The following is a 15,976-nucleotide window of genomic DNA, read 5'->3' as shown; positions in this document are numbered from 1 at the left end:
CGTGTATGCTCTGGATGTATCATATTGGTCCTATTCCTGGGATTCCCTTGACCAGTTGGGAATGTGAAGCGTTTTAGAAATTTGCCTGGGATTTTTTGATATGTCTGAATTTGGCATTGTTAGACCAGAGTTAAGGCCTGCATTATACTGAAGAATCCAGTGTCATGGTATTATGGAGTGAACATTTGTGTTCCCCCAAAACTTACTTGTTAATGCTCTAACCCCCAGTGTGATGATAATTTGGAGAGGTAATTATGGTTAGATGAGGTCATGAGGGTGGGTCCCTCATGATAGGATTAGTGGCCTTTTAAGAAGAGGTAGAGCTCCCCTTCTTTGAGAAAGAGTGAAGTTGGCCAAATGCAAGACAGAAGAGAGTTCTCGCTAGGAAGTGAGTTGGCCAACACCATGATCTTGAATTTTCCAGCTTCCAACTGTGAGAAAATAAATTTCTGTTGTTTCATCTACCCGTCTGTGGTATTTTGTTATCACAGTCTGAGCTGATCACCACGTCCAGCAAGTAGTATAGGGCATAGATCATCAATTTGAAGTGCAGATTTTCAGGCATATCATAAACAAGTGCTTTTATTTTTAAAAGACTTAATTAATTAATTTGGATGTGTCAGATGTTAGTTGCAGCATGTGGGATCCTCGAACTTTGTTGAGGCATGCAAGATCTTTACTTGCAGCATACAGGGTCTTTTAGTTGTGGAAGGTGAACTCTTAGTTGCCATATGTGGGGATCTGGTTCCTTGACCAGGGATCAATCCCTGGCCCCTTGCACTGGGAGCATGCAGTCTTGGCCACTGGACCACCAGGGAAGTCCCTAAATCTGCACTTTTCAATCTTTTACACTACTGCCACATTTTCATGAGTATAAAAATCTCATGCTCAAACCTCAAATGTAATTTGAGAATTCTACACTTGAGAATGTAGATAATAATAATTTGAGAATGTGAATTAAAACACATTAAAAAATAAATAAAATAAAAGTATTACTGAATGCTCCCTGTTAATTCTATGTGTTACCTGGGTTTCACTGTATTGAGAATCACTCTAAAGCATGCAACCAAGAGTGGAGACCAATGAAGGGATCTGCTCTACAGCCTTGCTAGTAGGTAAGTGGCCTTCCCAGGTGGCCCAGAGGTAAAGTATCTGGGTAAAGAACTGTCTTGCCAATGCAAGACATGAGGGTTTGATCCCTGGGTAGGGAAGATCCCCTAGAGCAGGAAATGGCACCCCACTTGAGTATTCTTGCCTGGAAAATTTCATGGACAGAGGAGCCTGGCGAGCTACAGTCAGTGGGGCTGCCAAGAGTCAGACACCACTGAGTGACTGAGTGCACACACTACATAAGTAATTTATATGTAATTTATGAAAAAAACCTAAAAATGTTTATGTGGAGTTTTGCCTGATATTTCATGAACTTCGTAAAGTTTCCTTTTTAATAACTTTGTGTCCCTGGATTTTCAAAAAGGCTACTAAAAATTTTTTTTAATGAATTTAAGTAGACACACAAATAGTTTTAGGAGTTAGAAATAAACATATAAATAAAATATTGGTTAGGTTGCACGGCAGCATCACGCCAAAAAAAACAGGTGACTGATTTACATTTCACTTCTCAATGGTCTGTTTTAGCATTGTGTAGATTAACACAATCTTGACTTTCTACTTTACCTAAGAAGGCATATTTAAAATTATGTAGTTTCATTAGCTTAGAACAATCTAATGCACTCATACAATTAACCAGAACTAAACCGGAAATAAAAGACTTTAAAAATATATATTCTTGATTTTTGGAGTTAAATGATTCCAAAATAACAAAACAAAGTAATAAAATTTATTTTTAAAAATTACTGTTTATCTGTGTTATCAACAATGATTCTCCAGGGCTAATGCAATTAATAAAGCCAACAGTGCTTTTCTTACAATGTAAGTAACTGAAATACAGCCCTGTTCTCTTGGAGTTCTGCTCTTTCGGATGCTGGTGCTGATCAGAACTGTTCACATCCCAAATGCATATAAAGTGTTGTTTTAGCCTATCCTCTGGGATCCCAGTCTCTTAAACCTTCCAGTTGCATTTGAGGTATTCTTTTTTTTTTTTTTTTAAGATTCTCAGGAGAGCTTCTTTTTTTAGAATTTATTTGGCTGTGCCGGGTCTTAGCTTCAGCATGTAGGTTCTTACGGTATTCAGGATCTGGTTCCCTGACCAGGGATGTAACCCTGGCCCCCTGCATTGGAAGGCACAGAATCTTAACCACGGGACCAATGGGCAAGTCTCTTGAGGTACTCTTACTGTAAATTCCCAACAATGCTAACAATGCCAAATCTCCAATACTGATGATAAGATGATTATTTTGATGATTCAAAATTATGGCCTTGAAATATTTGTTAATGGATCTTTGATCATCAAAGTAAGGCCCAGTAATACTATGTTGTAAGAAAAATAGTCATTTTGGAACACTCTTTAACTAAAGGTTATAGTACCTTTTGTAGATTAAAAAGTACAAATAATTAGAATATGTCTTTGGCATTAGATTAATCAACAGACTTAATATTTAAGTATTTTGGTAGTATCTGTAAAATAAAGTGTCACAAACAGTTTCAGTTATGTACACAGAATCTCTTTCCTCTGCATCGCCACAGCACAAGGTTATAGTCTCTTATGGCATGTACAGCATTCTCTCTTAAAATTGTTGTTGTTCAGTCGCTAAGTCCAGTCTGACTCTTCTGCGTCTCCATGGACTATAGCCCGTCAGGCTTCTCTGTCCATGGGATTCTCCAGGCAAGAATACTGGAGTGGGTTGCCATTTCCTCCGCAAGGGGATCTTCCCAATGCGGGGAATGAACCCGCACATCTCCTGCATTGGCAGGCAGATTCTTACCGCTTAGCCACTGGGGAAGCGGAGAAGGCAATGGCAACCCAGTCCAGTACTCTTGCCTGGAAAGTCCCATGGACGGAGGAGCCTGGTGGGCTGCAGTCCATGGGGTCACTAAGAGTCAGACACAACTGAGCGACTTCACTTTCACTTTTCACTTTCATGTATTGGAGAAGGAAACGGCAACCCACTCCAGTGTTAGTGTTCTTGCCTGGAGAATCCCAAGGACAGGGGAGTCTGGTGGGCTGCCGTCTATGGGGTCACACAGAGTCGGACATGACTGAAGCGACTTAGCAGCAGCAGCAGCAGCACTGGGGAAGCCTGTGTCTTATAATACTGTTATTGTATTTATGTCTTTTTCTCCATTCTATGTTCATTTAGGGCAAGGACTGAGTCTTACCCTTAATTGTATTCACTCTCTTAACAGTGCTTTGCACATAGCAGAAACCCAGTAAATAATTTTAAAATAGGCTAGTCATTTGTTCAACCACCATCAATTTCATTTTTTAATATTTATTTTTATTTGTTTATATGCCCAGGTCTTAGTTGTGGCATCTGGGATCTCTGATCTTCCTTGCCAGCATGCAGGATCTTTAGCTATGGCTGTGGGTCTAGTTCCCTAACCAGGAATAGAATCCTGGCATCCATGCATTCAGAGTACAGAGGCTTAGCCACTGGACTACCAGGGAAGTCCCTCAATTTCATTTTAAGAGGTAATCTTTGGCCATCTTTCATTATCCCTATAATTGTCTTTTAAAATCAAAACAATTGATTCAGAGGACAAATGAGATATAATTTTTCTTTAAAGAGTTATAAGACTACAAAAACATTTGGTATGGGAATTAGGGCAAAAAGAAACTCTTGTTAAGCTTATTGTTACATGAAATTTATGGTTTTAGCATTCATGAAAATTATGGTTTTAACGTTACTCATTCAAAAAAGCACTGCAAGAAACAAAAGTGAAAAACAACGGGATTTCTCATATGATTTCTCTCTCCCACAAAGAGGCATTTAACAGATGCCTTTTTTATTAAGCCTACTTAATGTTGAAATAAATTTGTTAGAGTATAATGTCAAGTCAAAAGAAATCTAATATAAATGATACATTTGAATAGCAATCTGACGTACCTAATATTAATCTAATATTGATAGATTAATAACACTAATGGTTATATACAAAACCCCTCAATTAGTAATGAATAAATTTCCAGCTGAGGTTATATAACACATGAATGGAATGGAATAGCCTATCATAATTATGAATAAATAATACTTCAAATATTTACACTTAATATTTGAACTAGTTTGAATATCATCATGTTGATTGCATTTGCAAAGTACATTTTGTTAAAGCTTACCACAGAATTTTAAGTTCAATTAATATTAGAGGATGTATTTTACCTTCATTTCAATAATGATTATTCAATAATTTACTGAACATTGATATACTTAAGGCAAAGTCTTAATTTTATATTTGTGTGTGTGAAAATGTGAATAGTAGAATAAAAATTTTGAATATTTAGTTTTAGAAAATATAGGGAAGGAGATTCATTTTGAACAGAAAGCCTGATCGATGTAATATTTAAAAAACAATTAGATCTAGGAGAAAAGGATGATGAGAGTCTAAATATTGCAATATAGGTAATAAATCATAATCATAAAAACTGTATTAAACAAAACCCTGACCAATTTTGTACATTGCTACCTACATGTAATGTAAAAAATATTATACAAGAGGAACTCTCTTGGCTAATTTTGTACATTAAAGAATTTGAATATAGTATTTAATCCGAACACAAATACATGCCAATTTATTATGAAAATTACATAAACTCATTGTAATTTTTCTAACATTCTTGGTAGTTCCTAGTCTATGATAGTTAACATTAAAATGTACTGAAAATTTACCATATGGGGATGCAGAACGGTCTCATTTTACAAAAAAATTTCAACATTGGTTTCCTAGGGTGAGTTAGCAACAGATAATTCCATCACCCTATTTAATTCGTGAAACTTTAAAAAAATTGACAAAAATCACAAGGGGAAACATAATTATGTAAATTTAAAACCCTCAAAGGCTCTGATTACTAAAAATTATCAGGATGTGCAACCAAGCACCCCACCAGGCACCCCCGAAAAACGTCTCATCTAGGAAAGGTATCCTGTAGATTCCATCATCCTATAGGGGGCATGAGACTCCCCCTACCCAAGCCACCCCAGGTTTAAGCCACTACCTGCAAACCGTTAAGGAGTAACCTAGTGCAGTGGGGACCTCCCTGCCGGTGACTTGGCAGGCGAAGATCGCTCTCCGGGTCTGTCCCCTGTCTCACCCGGAAGGAGCGGTGAGAGCTCGCTGGTATCTGCCCAAGCAGTGTCAGACTCGGCAGGTCATGGTGCCTTGCTCCCGGGCCCGGCTCCTCAGTGCCTTGCCCGCCTACCTTGACCGGGTGTAGGTAACCATCCCCGCGAAGGGCGCCCAGTCCTGGGTCCGCCGGCGCCTCGGCGTCGTCCTGCAGGCTGCGGGTGAGGTGCGCAATATAGGTGGTGGCCAGCAGCAGCACGTCCAGCTTGGACAGCTTTGTGTCCGGCGGCACCGACGGCAGCGTGCGCTGCAGCTCCAGGAAGGCGTGCCGCAGAGTCTGCACGCGGCTGCGCTCCCGCGCCGCGTTCGCGGCCGCCGGCCGCCCGCCTCCCGACCGCGCGCCGCCGCCTGGGCCCGAGGGTCCCGGCCCGGTCCGTCCGGGGCTCAAGTCTCGGACTGCGACTACCGGGGGCGCGGGCTCGCTGCTGGAGATCAGGGGGCTGCCTGCGGGGCCGCCGCGGTCCATAGCGGCTTCCCTGCAAAGGACCGAAGGCGCGGTGAGGCCGCGGCGCTGGTCGAGCTTAGCCCGGATGGAAGCGCAGCCCTCTCGCTCCCCCTGCGCACCCCGCCCCAGCATCCGATGTGGCTCCGGGCCATCTCAGAGTTGAGCACCTTTTGATTGGGGCACTTTTGCCTTCCGGGGTCTGGGGAGAGTGGCGGGGCCCGAGGATTCCTAGACTGGTTAGAAGGCTCAGGAGGGCCCCGGTACCAACCAGCCTTGTGTGCTGTGCTTAGTCGCTCAGTCGTGTCCGATTCTTTGTGACCCCGTGGACTGTAGACAACCAGGTTCCTCTGTCCATGGGATTCTTCAAGCAAGAATACTGGAGTGGGTTGCCATTTCCTTCTCCAGGGAAATCTTGACTCAGGAACCGAACCCAAGTCTCCGCATTGCAGGCGTATTCTTTACCGTCTGAGCCACCAGGAAAGCCCAACCAGCCTTACTTTCCACCAACAATTTAGTCAAGAGGGCTACGATACTGGGAGAAGGAAGATTTCAGGTTCAGAACTTGTTCGCGCGTCTGGATTATTAGCCTGCCCATCCCGCGGGAAAGATGGAGCGGGTCAACTCGTAGAGCACGCCGTGGCCCGCGGTGCCCGCGCCGGCCGCCCTCGCATTATGCGTTCCGGAGGCTCGGGGTCCCCAGGGGCGACGGCAGGAGCCCGGGGTGGTTTCTGCCAGAGGGACCTGTGACCTCATCTCAGACTAAGGCACCCACCACCCGTCCACGTCCGGGAACTGCGAGGCAGGGGTCGGACTCGGGTCCTCACCTTTCCTGTAGGGGCTGTGCGGGGTTCGGCTCCGCTGCTCGGGAATTGAAGCGTCTAGCCGGGTCTGCGTGGCCTGGACCGCGCCGGTCACTCCATCTTCGTCCAGCGGATCGGGTGCGCCTTTTATGCGGGCTCGTGCGAGGCGAAGACTGCTTGTGGGCCAAGCTAGGCGCCGGATCACCACGGCAGGACCCGCCGACGTCCTCTGGCACCTGTGGTGCTGTGCTGTGGGGCTGCGTGCTCCGGGAGCCTCTCTGCATCGGGAGACTCATTAATCAAACCGTCCGGCGGGGCGGGGCCATAGGGGGCGGGGCGTCTTCCTGACCACGCCCCCGCGTTCAGGTTCTCCCCCAGGTCGGGCCCCGAGCGTGGTACGTCAAGCGCCCGCTGGGTTGGCGGCCGGCGGGGCCGCAGTCACGGCCTGGGCTCTAAGGACCCCAGCGCGGCATCGCGAGTTACCTTGTCTCGCCGTGAGCCTTCCGCCTCGGGCCCAGGCTGAGCCCCGGGCGTCTTCCAGATCCGCGCCGGGCCGAGGCGCGAAGGTGGCCGTTCTGTGGAACGCGCCTTAACTTTCGGTGAGGAAGTGTGGCGTGTGCCTCCTCGACGCGCTCACAGTTTGCTCCACCACAATGTCAACGTCTCCTGCCGTCTTGACTGCTTGAAGCGTAGTCCCGCCGCCTCGGGACTCCGCGACCAGTGTATTGAGCCGCCCGGAGGTAAACTGCACTGAGTTCGAGCGTGCCCACGGTCTGTGGTACTTTTAGTTCCCCTAGTCGCAATTGCTTCTTCCCGAGGCCGGCGCCTCCATCGTCCCATCCCCCACCCCGGGGCCCCCCTTTGTTTCCGTAGTTGGAACGGATTTGGGAGTTTCCCTGCGGGGAGCTCGCCCGAGGTGTTGTACCCTCGTGGCTCCCGGGGAGCGGGGATGGCGGCCGTGTGGGGAGGGGCTCCGTACAGGCTCCTTGAGGAAAGGGGGCGCTGCCCGGGGAAGCCCGGGCCCTGGATGCCCCCGACCTGGTGTCTTCACAGGTGAAGTTTGAGCAGACGCCCAATATTTCCCAGCAATGTGATTAATGCATCGTTGAAAACAATTCTTGCGTCAATCTTCTTTGAGGGTCGAGACAGAATATCGAATTTAAAGTATCCTTAATGAAACCGTTCTTTTACATGTGACATAATTTCATCCTTTACCATATATTTAAAAATTGGAGCTGCCAACAAGTACAGGGCTTTCCTGATAAAGAATCCACCTGTTTGATCCCTGGGTCAGGAAGATACCTTGGAGGAAATGGCAACCCATTCTAGTATATTTGCCTGGAGAATCCCCATGGCCAGAAGAGCCTGGTGGGCTACAGTCCTTGGGGTCGCAAAAGAGTCAAACACGACTTAGCGTCTAAATAACAAACCTAGTACATAGTAATGGTGGCACTTACTTCATTTGAGTATAAAGTTCCACACACTTTATTAGTAACTCAGAGTAATCCTCAGGTTTTCATCTCAATTCCCGTTTGATAAATATAGTCAGATTTACACTTTAAGATAAAGAAGCACACCAAAATACTGTGAGTTCAGAAAACGATTACTTTTGATGAATGAGAAAGCACATCTTTATCTTCCCAGAAAATTGTATGTAATGAGAAATAAAGCAATTGTAAAGGACTGTTTCAGATTCTATAAAGAAGCAAATCAAACAGGAATTGCAAAGGTTTTTCTTAATGAGAGACTGTAAAGCTACAAACCACAAATGATGATGTTGCCTAGTGCTGTAAAGGTAAAGAATGAAACGTTTCAGATCACTGAGGTTGAATTTACTGTTTTACAAATTTACTTGCAAATTATGAAGAAGGTGAGGTTCACGTACATCATTTTTTGTCAGCAAGCTTTCAGATGTCTTCAAAGAGAGAGTTCTGTATTGACAGAGGAAAAAAAAAAAACAGCATTTAAATTATTTCAAAACAAAGTTATCCAAAACAGGTAGGAAACGTATATAATCTAGGACACATTAACAACAGTGAAGGCTAATGATTAGTTACTAAACTGTGAATCTTCTCAGGCTTTAAAGAAAGCAGAAACAAAGATTGTGCCCCTGAGGTAGGGAAGATTATGGGAAATCTGTGAGTTGAGAGAGGTGTGGAAATAACAACATTGGAGTGAAGGTAGGGGCCAGGACTAGGGTAGGCAAATTAGGTGCTCAGGGCTCCTTATATTTTGCACCCTGGCATCTCACAAGCTTCCCCCTAGCCTAGACTGCTAGAGTCTTCTGCTACTCTAGGAATTGGGACGAATGTGCATGTGCGGCACAGTACAGGCACTTCACTGCTAATGACGACTGGCCAGTTGCCTGCTGAGTTGCCCAACAGGTTCGAAAGGACTGATGTAACAGGACCCGCCACCTCAGGCCACCCCCTTGTCTTGTCTGCTGCCACTCTAAGCAGCCTCTGAATGCTCTGATGACTCTAGTCCTAATTCCTGCAAGACTCCAGTATTTGCAATTACAGTTGAAATGGAGAATAAACATCTTCAAATTTTCAACATTATATAAATTAGTAACAGGTATCTTTTTAAGTGCTAAGTGTTTTACAGAAAGCACTTTTATTTTCTCATTTAGTCTTTACAAAAACCCTTTGAGGACCTTATAGTTGAGAAAATAAAGCTAAGAGAGTTGAAATAAGTTGTCCAAGGTCACACAGTTACTAAGTGGCAGAGACAGGATTCAAGCCAGGCAGATTGACCTTAACAGTTGTGTTTTTTACCATACTATTTTATTTACTATTTGTAGGGATCTTCATTATTTGCAAAACATTTTTTTTTGTATCTCTTATCTCAGTAAAGAGCATTAACTTGAATCCCTATTAACAATCCAAATACTATTTTCATTATACATCTTTCTTTGAAATTCTTGCCTAATCTGGTTTTAGAGTGCTATAGATTTTATTTCACTGAGTGTGATTAGGCCTTTTAAAAAGATATTTATTTGGCTGCATCAGGTCTTAGATGTGGCATGCAGAATCCTTATTTGCAGCATGCGGACTCTTTAAGTTGTAGTGTGTGAGATCTAGTTCCTTGCCAGGGATCCAAGACTGCATTGGGAGTTTGGAGTCTTACCCACGGGACCATCAGGGAAGTCCCAGTGTGATGTAGGTCTCAAAATCATACTTATCTTTTTAAAAAATGTGTCACATAGTTTGTTATCTTTATAATGTAAAATGATCACATATACCAGTGAAGAAAATATATTGTTTTGTTATCTGTATACAGTTGGTGCTTTTTTCACCTTTCAACTATTTCCTTTATTGTTAATTAAGGTATAATTTACAGACTTAAACAGTCCTTTGAGTATATAGTTCAACAGTTTTGATAAAACATTTACAGTCATGTAACTACTACCACAATAAAGATATGCAACATTTCATCACCCCCTCAAGATTCCCTTGTATTGACCCTTTGTAGTCAACCCCAGGTCCTCAGCAACTACTCATGTTTTCTGTCTCTGCAGTTTTGCCTTTGCCAGTAGGTCATGAAATCATACATTGTGTAGCCTTTTAAGTCTGGTGTCTTTCATTCAGCATAGTGCTTCTGAAGTCTGTGTCATTTCATATATTGCTAGTTCATTTCTTTTTAATGCTGAGTAGTATTCCATTGTATGGGTGTACCACAGTTTGTTTATCCATTCCCTGCTGAGGGGCTTTTGGGTTGTTCTCAATTTTTGGTGATTCTTCGTAAGCCATGGAAAACATTAGGGTTCAGATTTTTGTGTGAGTATATGTTTTCATTTCACCTGGGGAAATACTTAGGAGTGGGACTGCTGAGTGTGTTGAGTGTGTGTTTAACTTTGTAAGAATATGTCAAACTTTTTTCCAAATTGGCTGAACTATTCTTTTTGCATCCCCACCAGTAGTGCATGACAGTTCTGGTGGCTCCATATCCTCGTTAGCATTACTTGATTTTTTTTTTTCTTTTTACCTACTGTAATGGACATTTTTAAAGAAAAAATACTGATCCAATATTTACAGCATTTTAAAAATCAGATGATGCCACAACCTAGATATCTTTCTTGTCAGATAATCTGATTTCCCAAGTTCAACTTGTCTGCCTGGCTGTAGTGTTTTGGAGCCAAGTAGCTACGGTTGCCTTTAGTTGGACAGCATGCTCTCCAGTTTACCTCAGTCACATTCTCACATGCTTCCCTTACTTATTTTATCTGCCTTTTCTTTAGGGTGTTTTTGAGACCCCCTGGCAGTGTAATGTTTTTGAGACCCCCTGGCAGTGTAATTAAGAACTTGATTTTTGGAGTCAATGACCTAGATTCATGTCCCAGTTCTGCCTCCTGGCAATCCTGTGACGTTGGGCTCCTCTGACTGGGTTTCTCCAACACTCATTTTCCCTATGTATAAGTTGGGGCTAATAGTACTCTTATCTCAAAGGGTCCTACTGTGTTTTATAATTTGTTGGGGTAATGAAGACTAAGCTTTCAGAATAGATATTTTAAAATGGAAAATAACTAGTACAGTTCTTGTAACTTACATAATTCTTGTTCATAGAGTAAGCCATTGACAGAGTTGAGACTAGACATCACAAAAGCTAGCTTGTTGCTGCTGCTGCTGCTAAGTCACTTCAGTCGTGTCCGACTCGGTGCAACCCCATAGACGGCAGCCTACCAGGCTCCCCTGTCCCTGGGATTCTCCAGGCAAGAACACCAGAGTGGGTTGCCATTTCCTTCTCCAATGCATGAAAGTGAAAAGTGAAAGGGAAGTTGCTCAGTCGTGTCTGACTCTTAGTGACCCCATGGACTACAGCCCACCAGGCTCCTCCGTCCATGGGATTTTCCAGGCAAGAGTGCTGGAGTGGGGTGCCATTGCCTTCTCCGAAAAGCTAGCTTAGAGTATTCTAAAAAAAGTTTTGTTGCTCATTACTATTAATTTCTTTTTTCTTTTTTTTTTTTTTTTTAGGGAGATGGGAGTTCTCCTAATTTCAAAAGAGTTCTTTGAGAACTGCAAACCAAAATCTTAGCATTATACCTATATTATTGATGTATACAGTTATTTTGCATATAAAAGTTAGTTAGACTGAGGTTGGATTTAATACGGCAAAATTAAACGTAGTTAGAGCTTTACAAATGAGTTTATATAAGATCATCCCAGAGTTTCATGACTAAAAGTATTATCTAAGTTTTAAAAAATTCTTCTTGAAGCACATAGGAGATCTGTTGTTACAACTGTTCAAACATAGCATAGCCTTAACAGTGGTAAATTTACCCTTTTTAAAGATCACTTTTTAACTCAAAGAAACCCAAAGCATTCATTTCTAACTAAAGTTAGTAGGTATTTTATAAATAGTTAAATAACATACAGTGAACATTTCCTATGAATTATAGGTCCCAGGGATTCACATTCCTTAAAGGTGTCTGAACCTAAGGGCATTCTAACCCAGCTAGGAAGTTATTATTTTTACATTAACAGAAGGGATGGATTGACTCTATTGACATTGCTTGGGCTTGAAAGATAGTTAATCAAGTAACAGTTTGCTCTTTTCATTGTACCGTGCTGTGGGTACTGTATTCTCAGTGGATCTTATTTACAATGTATAAATGTATTTAATGCCTATTTTTAAATTACTAAGGCTCAAATACCTCCTAGCCAGCTTGAAAAGAGAGGAAACATCTGTCAGAAAGTATTTACTGTGACAAACAGAAAAAGAGGCAATAATTTGCACATTTTTTGTTCCATACCACATACTATTTTTAATTGAACAGTGAAGGCATTTGTTCAGCATCAGCCTTTAAATAAAAAAATAGTGTTGAACTAATCTTTAATTAAAGTGTACATTGATAGTATCAAGTTCAGTTTGGGGGTCAGCAGCAACGTCAATGAGTCTGACTTTTTCCTCCCTGTAGGGAAGGCAGGCTTGTGTAAATATACATGAGCACAGACGGCATGCATTTATAAAGGAGGTGGAAAACATTCCCCTGTCATTGGACAGATGTTGCTTCACTGTGTTCTACACAGGACACAGGCACAGCTCTCAGTGTGTAAACCTTAAAGGAGTGTGGGGCTTATACTTCTAGAGTTTTGGAAGAAGCCTCTAAAGCTCCTTTCCACCTCTGATCAGGCTCCCCACCTTGAATCTTAAATGTAGACTGTAGGGGACTCTCCTGCTGATACCAGCTCATTAACCCTCCTTCAAGTAATTAAGGGAGGGAGTTGGTTTAATCAACTTTTTAGAAACTAAAAATCTGTTCTTAAGAGCTGTGTATTTTAATACTTTACTAACCTTCTAACTTTATTCTCATTGTCTCATGGTGGTGGTATAATTGCTAAATCGTATCCTACTCTTGGGACTCCATGGACTGTCTTGTAGCCTTACACTAAATTAGTAAAATGTTAGCAAGAGGCACACCCTAATAGTCTATTATCAAGAGCTTAATGAAATTCCATAATAGGTTTGGTCACCTTTGATTGAAGGTGATATTAACTGGTGATATTTCCATTTAATAAGACTTAAATCATTTGTGATAACCAAATCAATGTTTTGGTATGCCCTCAGTGAAAATGTGCCCTGAGGAGATAAAAGATATTTAAAAGAAAATGTTGGGGCTTCCCTGGTGGCTCAGGGGCAAAGAATCCACCTGCCAATGCAGGAGACATGGCTTTGATTCCTGATCCTGGAGGATCCCACCTGCCGTGGAGCAACTAAGCCCATGTGCCACAACTATTGAGCCTGTGCTGGAGAGACTGGGAGCCACACCTACTGAAGCTTGTGCACCCTAGAGCCTGTGCTCCACAGCAAGAGAAGCCACCACAGTGAGAAGCCTGCATGTTGCGACTAGAGAGTAGCCTCCATCCTCCTTAACTAGAGAAAAGTCCACATAGTGATGAAGACACAGCACTCCTGCTAAGTCGCTTCAGTCGTGTCCGACTCTGTGTGACCCTATAGACGGCAGCCCACCAGGCTCCCCCATCCCTGGGATTCTCCAGGCAAGAACGCTGGAGTGGGTTGCCATTTCCTTCTCCAATGCAAGAAAGTGAAAAGTGAAAATGAAGTCGCTCAGTCGTGTCCGACTCTTCGTGACCCCATGGACTACAGCCTACCAGGCTCCTCCATCCATGGGATTTTCCAGGCAAGAGTACTGGAGTGGGGTGCCGTTGCCTTCTCCGGAAGACCCAGCACAGCCAAACATAAATAAATGAAAATTAAAAATGAAAATGTTTATGTAATACTTTTTCACAAAATAAAACTTAAGAATCAGGATTGAACATAATCAGTTTCACTGACAGTGGCAAAAGCAGGACAATATATTCTTCTCACAGGAACCCCTCTATGCTGGTGGTTTCTTTAGGGTAGCCTATCTCAACAGTACTTAGTATTGGTAGTTGAAAATGCATTTAGCTTGTGTTTAGCATTCCTAGTTAGGAAGTAGGATTTGTCAGTGCAGTCCTAGTGACCAGAGCTTTGTTTGGGGCTGCAGAATATGTAGTACGTGCCACAGCTCACAACTGATCTAACAGTATGTGTGACAATGTACAGATTTACCAATATTGTTTTCTGAGGCTGTGTCTGTTTTTATTGTTTTCTTTTCCACCTTGATGATACACTAGCAAGACCTTTCAAAATGCTTGGCGAAGAAACAAAATGCAAGAACACTGTTGTGGAACTGACGCTGAGTTATGTAAATCTTTAAGAAACTCTTGGGGTGCTATGAACAAACTTGCTACGGTTTTGATGGCAATGGACATAATCAGGTATGGCAAATTCACACACGACTTCTGTTTTGTGTGTGTGTGAATGGAGAGGAAGCAAGATCCAAACTAGGACTCCTTACGTATCCTATCTCCTGTCCCCAGATGAAGCATTTTCCAGACTTATAGGACTCTCTCCCCCTTAGGCCTCTCTCAACAAGCCTAAGCCACTCTTCAGGGAATGGGGGTAGCAGCACTGTTGTTCATGGGTCTTCTTCAGGTGGGCTCCATTAAGGAATGCTGAGTCACCATCCCTTGATTGGACCCTTCAGAGAGTGTCTCATGACAAGCCCATGTGACCCTCATCAAGCAGTTCTGGAAAAAGGAAATCCATTCCAAAGTACATCTACTGGCTCTGATTACTTTCTTAATGAAATTTGCTATTGCCCTTTATTATAACATAGTGACTACTATGATATGGGGCTTCCCTGGTGGCTTAGTGGTAGAGAATCAGCCTGCCAATACTGGAGACACGGGTTCGATCCTTAGGTTGGGAAGATCCCCTTGAGAAGGAAATGGCAAACTACTCCAGTATTCTTGCCTGGGATATCCCATAGACAGAGGAGCCTGGCAGACTAGAGTCCATAGGGTCCCAAAGAGTGGGACACAACTTAATGACTAAACAACAACAAGTATACATTCTATGCACTATAAAAACCTTTCAACGATGGACTAAAAATAAAAAACAAATACAAAGCAAAGCCAGAGCTTGCTTCACTCCACTGTTAACATGAGGGCAGACACACTGAAATCATAATCACAGAAAACTAGTCAATCTGATCACATGGACCACAGCCTTGTCCAACTAAATGAAACTAAGCCATGCCGTGTGGGGCCACCCAAGACGGGACGGTCATGGTGGAGAGGTCTGACAGAATATGGTCCCCTGGAGAAGGGAATGGCAAACCACTTGAATATTCTTGGCTTGAGAACCCCATGAACAGTATGAAAAGGCAAAATGATAGGATACTGAAAGAGGAACTCCCCAGGTCGGTAGGTGCCCAATATGCTACTGGAGATGAGTGGAGAAATAACTCCAGAAAGAATGAAGAGATGGAGCTAAAGTAAAAACAATACCCCATTGTGGATGTGACTGGTGATAGAAGCAAGGTCCGATGCTGTAAAGAGCACTATTGCATAGGAACCTGGAATGTTGGGTCCATGAATCAAGGCAAATTGGAAGTGGTCAAACAGGAGATGGCAAGAGTAAACGTCGACATTCTAGGAATCAGCGAACTAAAATGGACTGGAATGGGTAAATTTAACTCAGATGACCATTATATCTACTATTGTGGGCAGGAATCCCTTAGAAGAAATGGAGTAGCATCATGGTCAACAAAAGAGTCCGAAATGCAGTACTTGGATGTAATCTCAAAAACAACAGAATTATCTCTGTTCATTTCCAAGGCAAACCATTCAATATCACGGTGATCCAAGCCTATGCCCCAACCAGTAATGCTGAAGAAGCTGAAGTTGAACGGTTCTATGAAGACCTACAAGACCTTTTAGAACTAACACCCAAAAAAGATGTCCTTTTCATTATAGGGGACTGGAATGCAAAAGTAGGAAGTCAAGAAACACCTGGGTAACAGGCAAATTTGGCCTTGGAATACGGAGTGAAGCAGGGCAAAGGCTAATAGACTTTTGCAAAGAGAATGCACTGGTCATAGCAAACACCCTCTTCCAACAACACAAGAGAAGACTCTACACATGGACATCACCAGATGGTCAAC

The 15,976-nt window shown here is 42.9% G+C and overlaps 2 protein-coding genes across 19 annotated transcripts in view; both read right to left on the bottom strand.

The window, feature by feature from the left end:
- The window catches only part of TCF24 (transcription factor 24), a 29,778-nt gene extending 22,867 nt beyond the window's left edge, over positions 1-6,911 (bottom strand). Inside the window, exons 1-2 of one of the 4 annotated variants that reach the window (XM_086336750.1) lie at positions 6,508-6,911; positions 5,315-5,393 (exon numbers count right to left, since the gene is read on the bottom strand). In XM_086336750.1, the coding sequence (XP_086192876.1) occupies positions 5,315-5,393; positions 6,508-6,779 (351 nt within the window). In that variant the 5' untranslated portion in view covers positions 6,780-6,911. Of the gene's footprint in view, positions 1-5,314; positions 5,715-6,507 lie in introns of all 4 variants that reach the window. The other 3 variants (XM_086336749.1, XR_015140787.1, XR_015140786.1) reach the window with 3 other exon arrangements.
- A 1,033-nt stretch (positions 6,912-7,944) lies between these two features.
- PPP1R42 (protein phosphatase 1 regulatory subunit 42) overlaps positions 7,945-15,976 on the bottom strand; it is a 52,233-nt gene continuing 44,201 nt past the window's right edge. For 14 of the 15 annotated variants that reach the window (XR_015140783.1, XR_015140785.1, XR_015140784.1 and 11 more), the window contains one exon: positions 7,945-8,414. Coding sequence is in view for 8 of the 15 variants with exons in the window: in XM_086336733.1 (XP_086192859.1) it covers positions 8,324-8,414 (91 nt within the window). In the remaining 7 variants the exon portion in view is untranslated. The remainder of the gene's footprint in view (positions 8,415-15,976) is intronic. The other variant, XM_086336740.1, reaches the window with a different exon arrangement.

The sequence above is a fragment of the Bos grunniens genome, chromosome 14 (assembly GCF_055505025.1).
Source record: "Bos grunniens cultivar Pamir isolate PY7600 chromosome 14, Bosgru_T2T1.0, whole genome shotgun sequence".
Taxonomy (NCBI): Eukaryota; Metazoa; Chordata; class Mammalia; order Artiodactyla; family Bovidae; genus Bos; species Bos grunniens.
The sequence above is the reverse complement of the archived record's forward strand: the minus strand, read 5'-3'. Positions and strand labels throughout refer to the sequence as shown.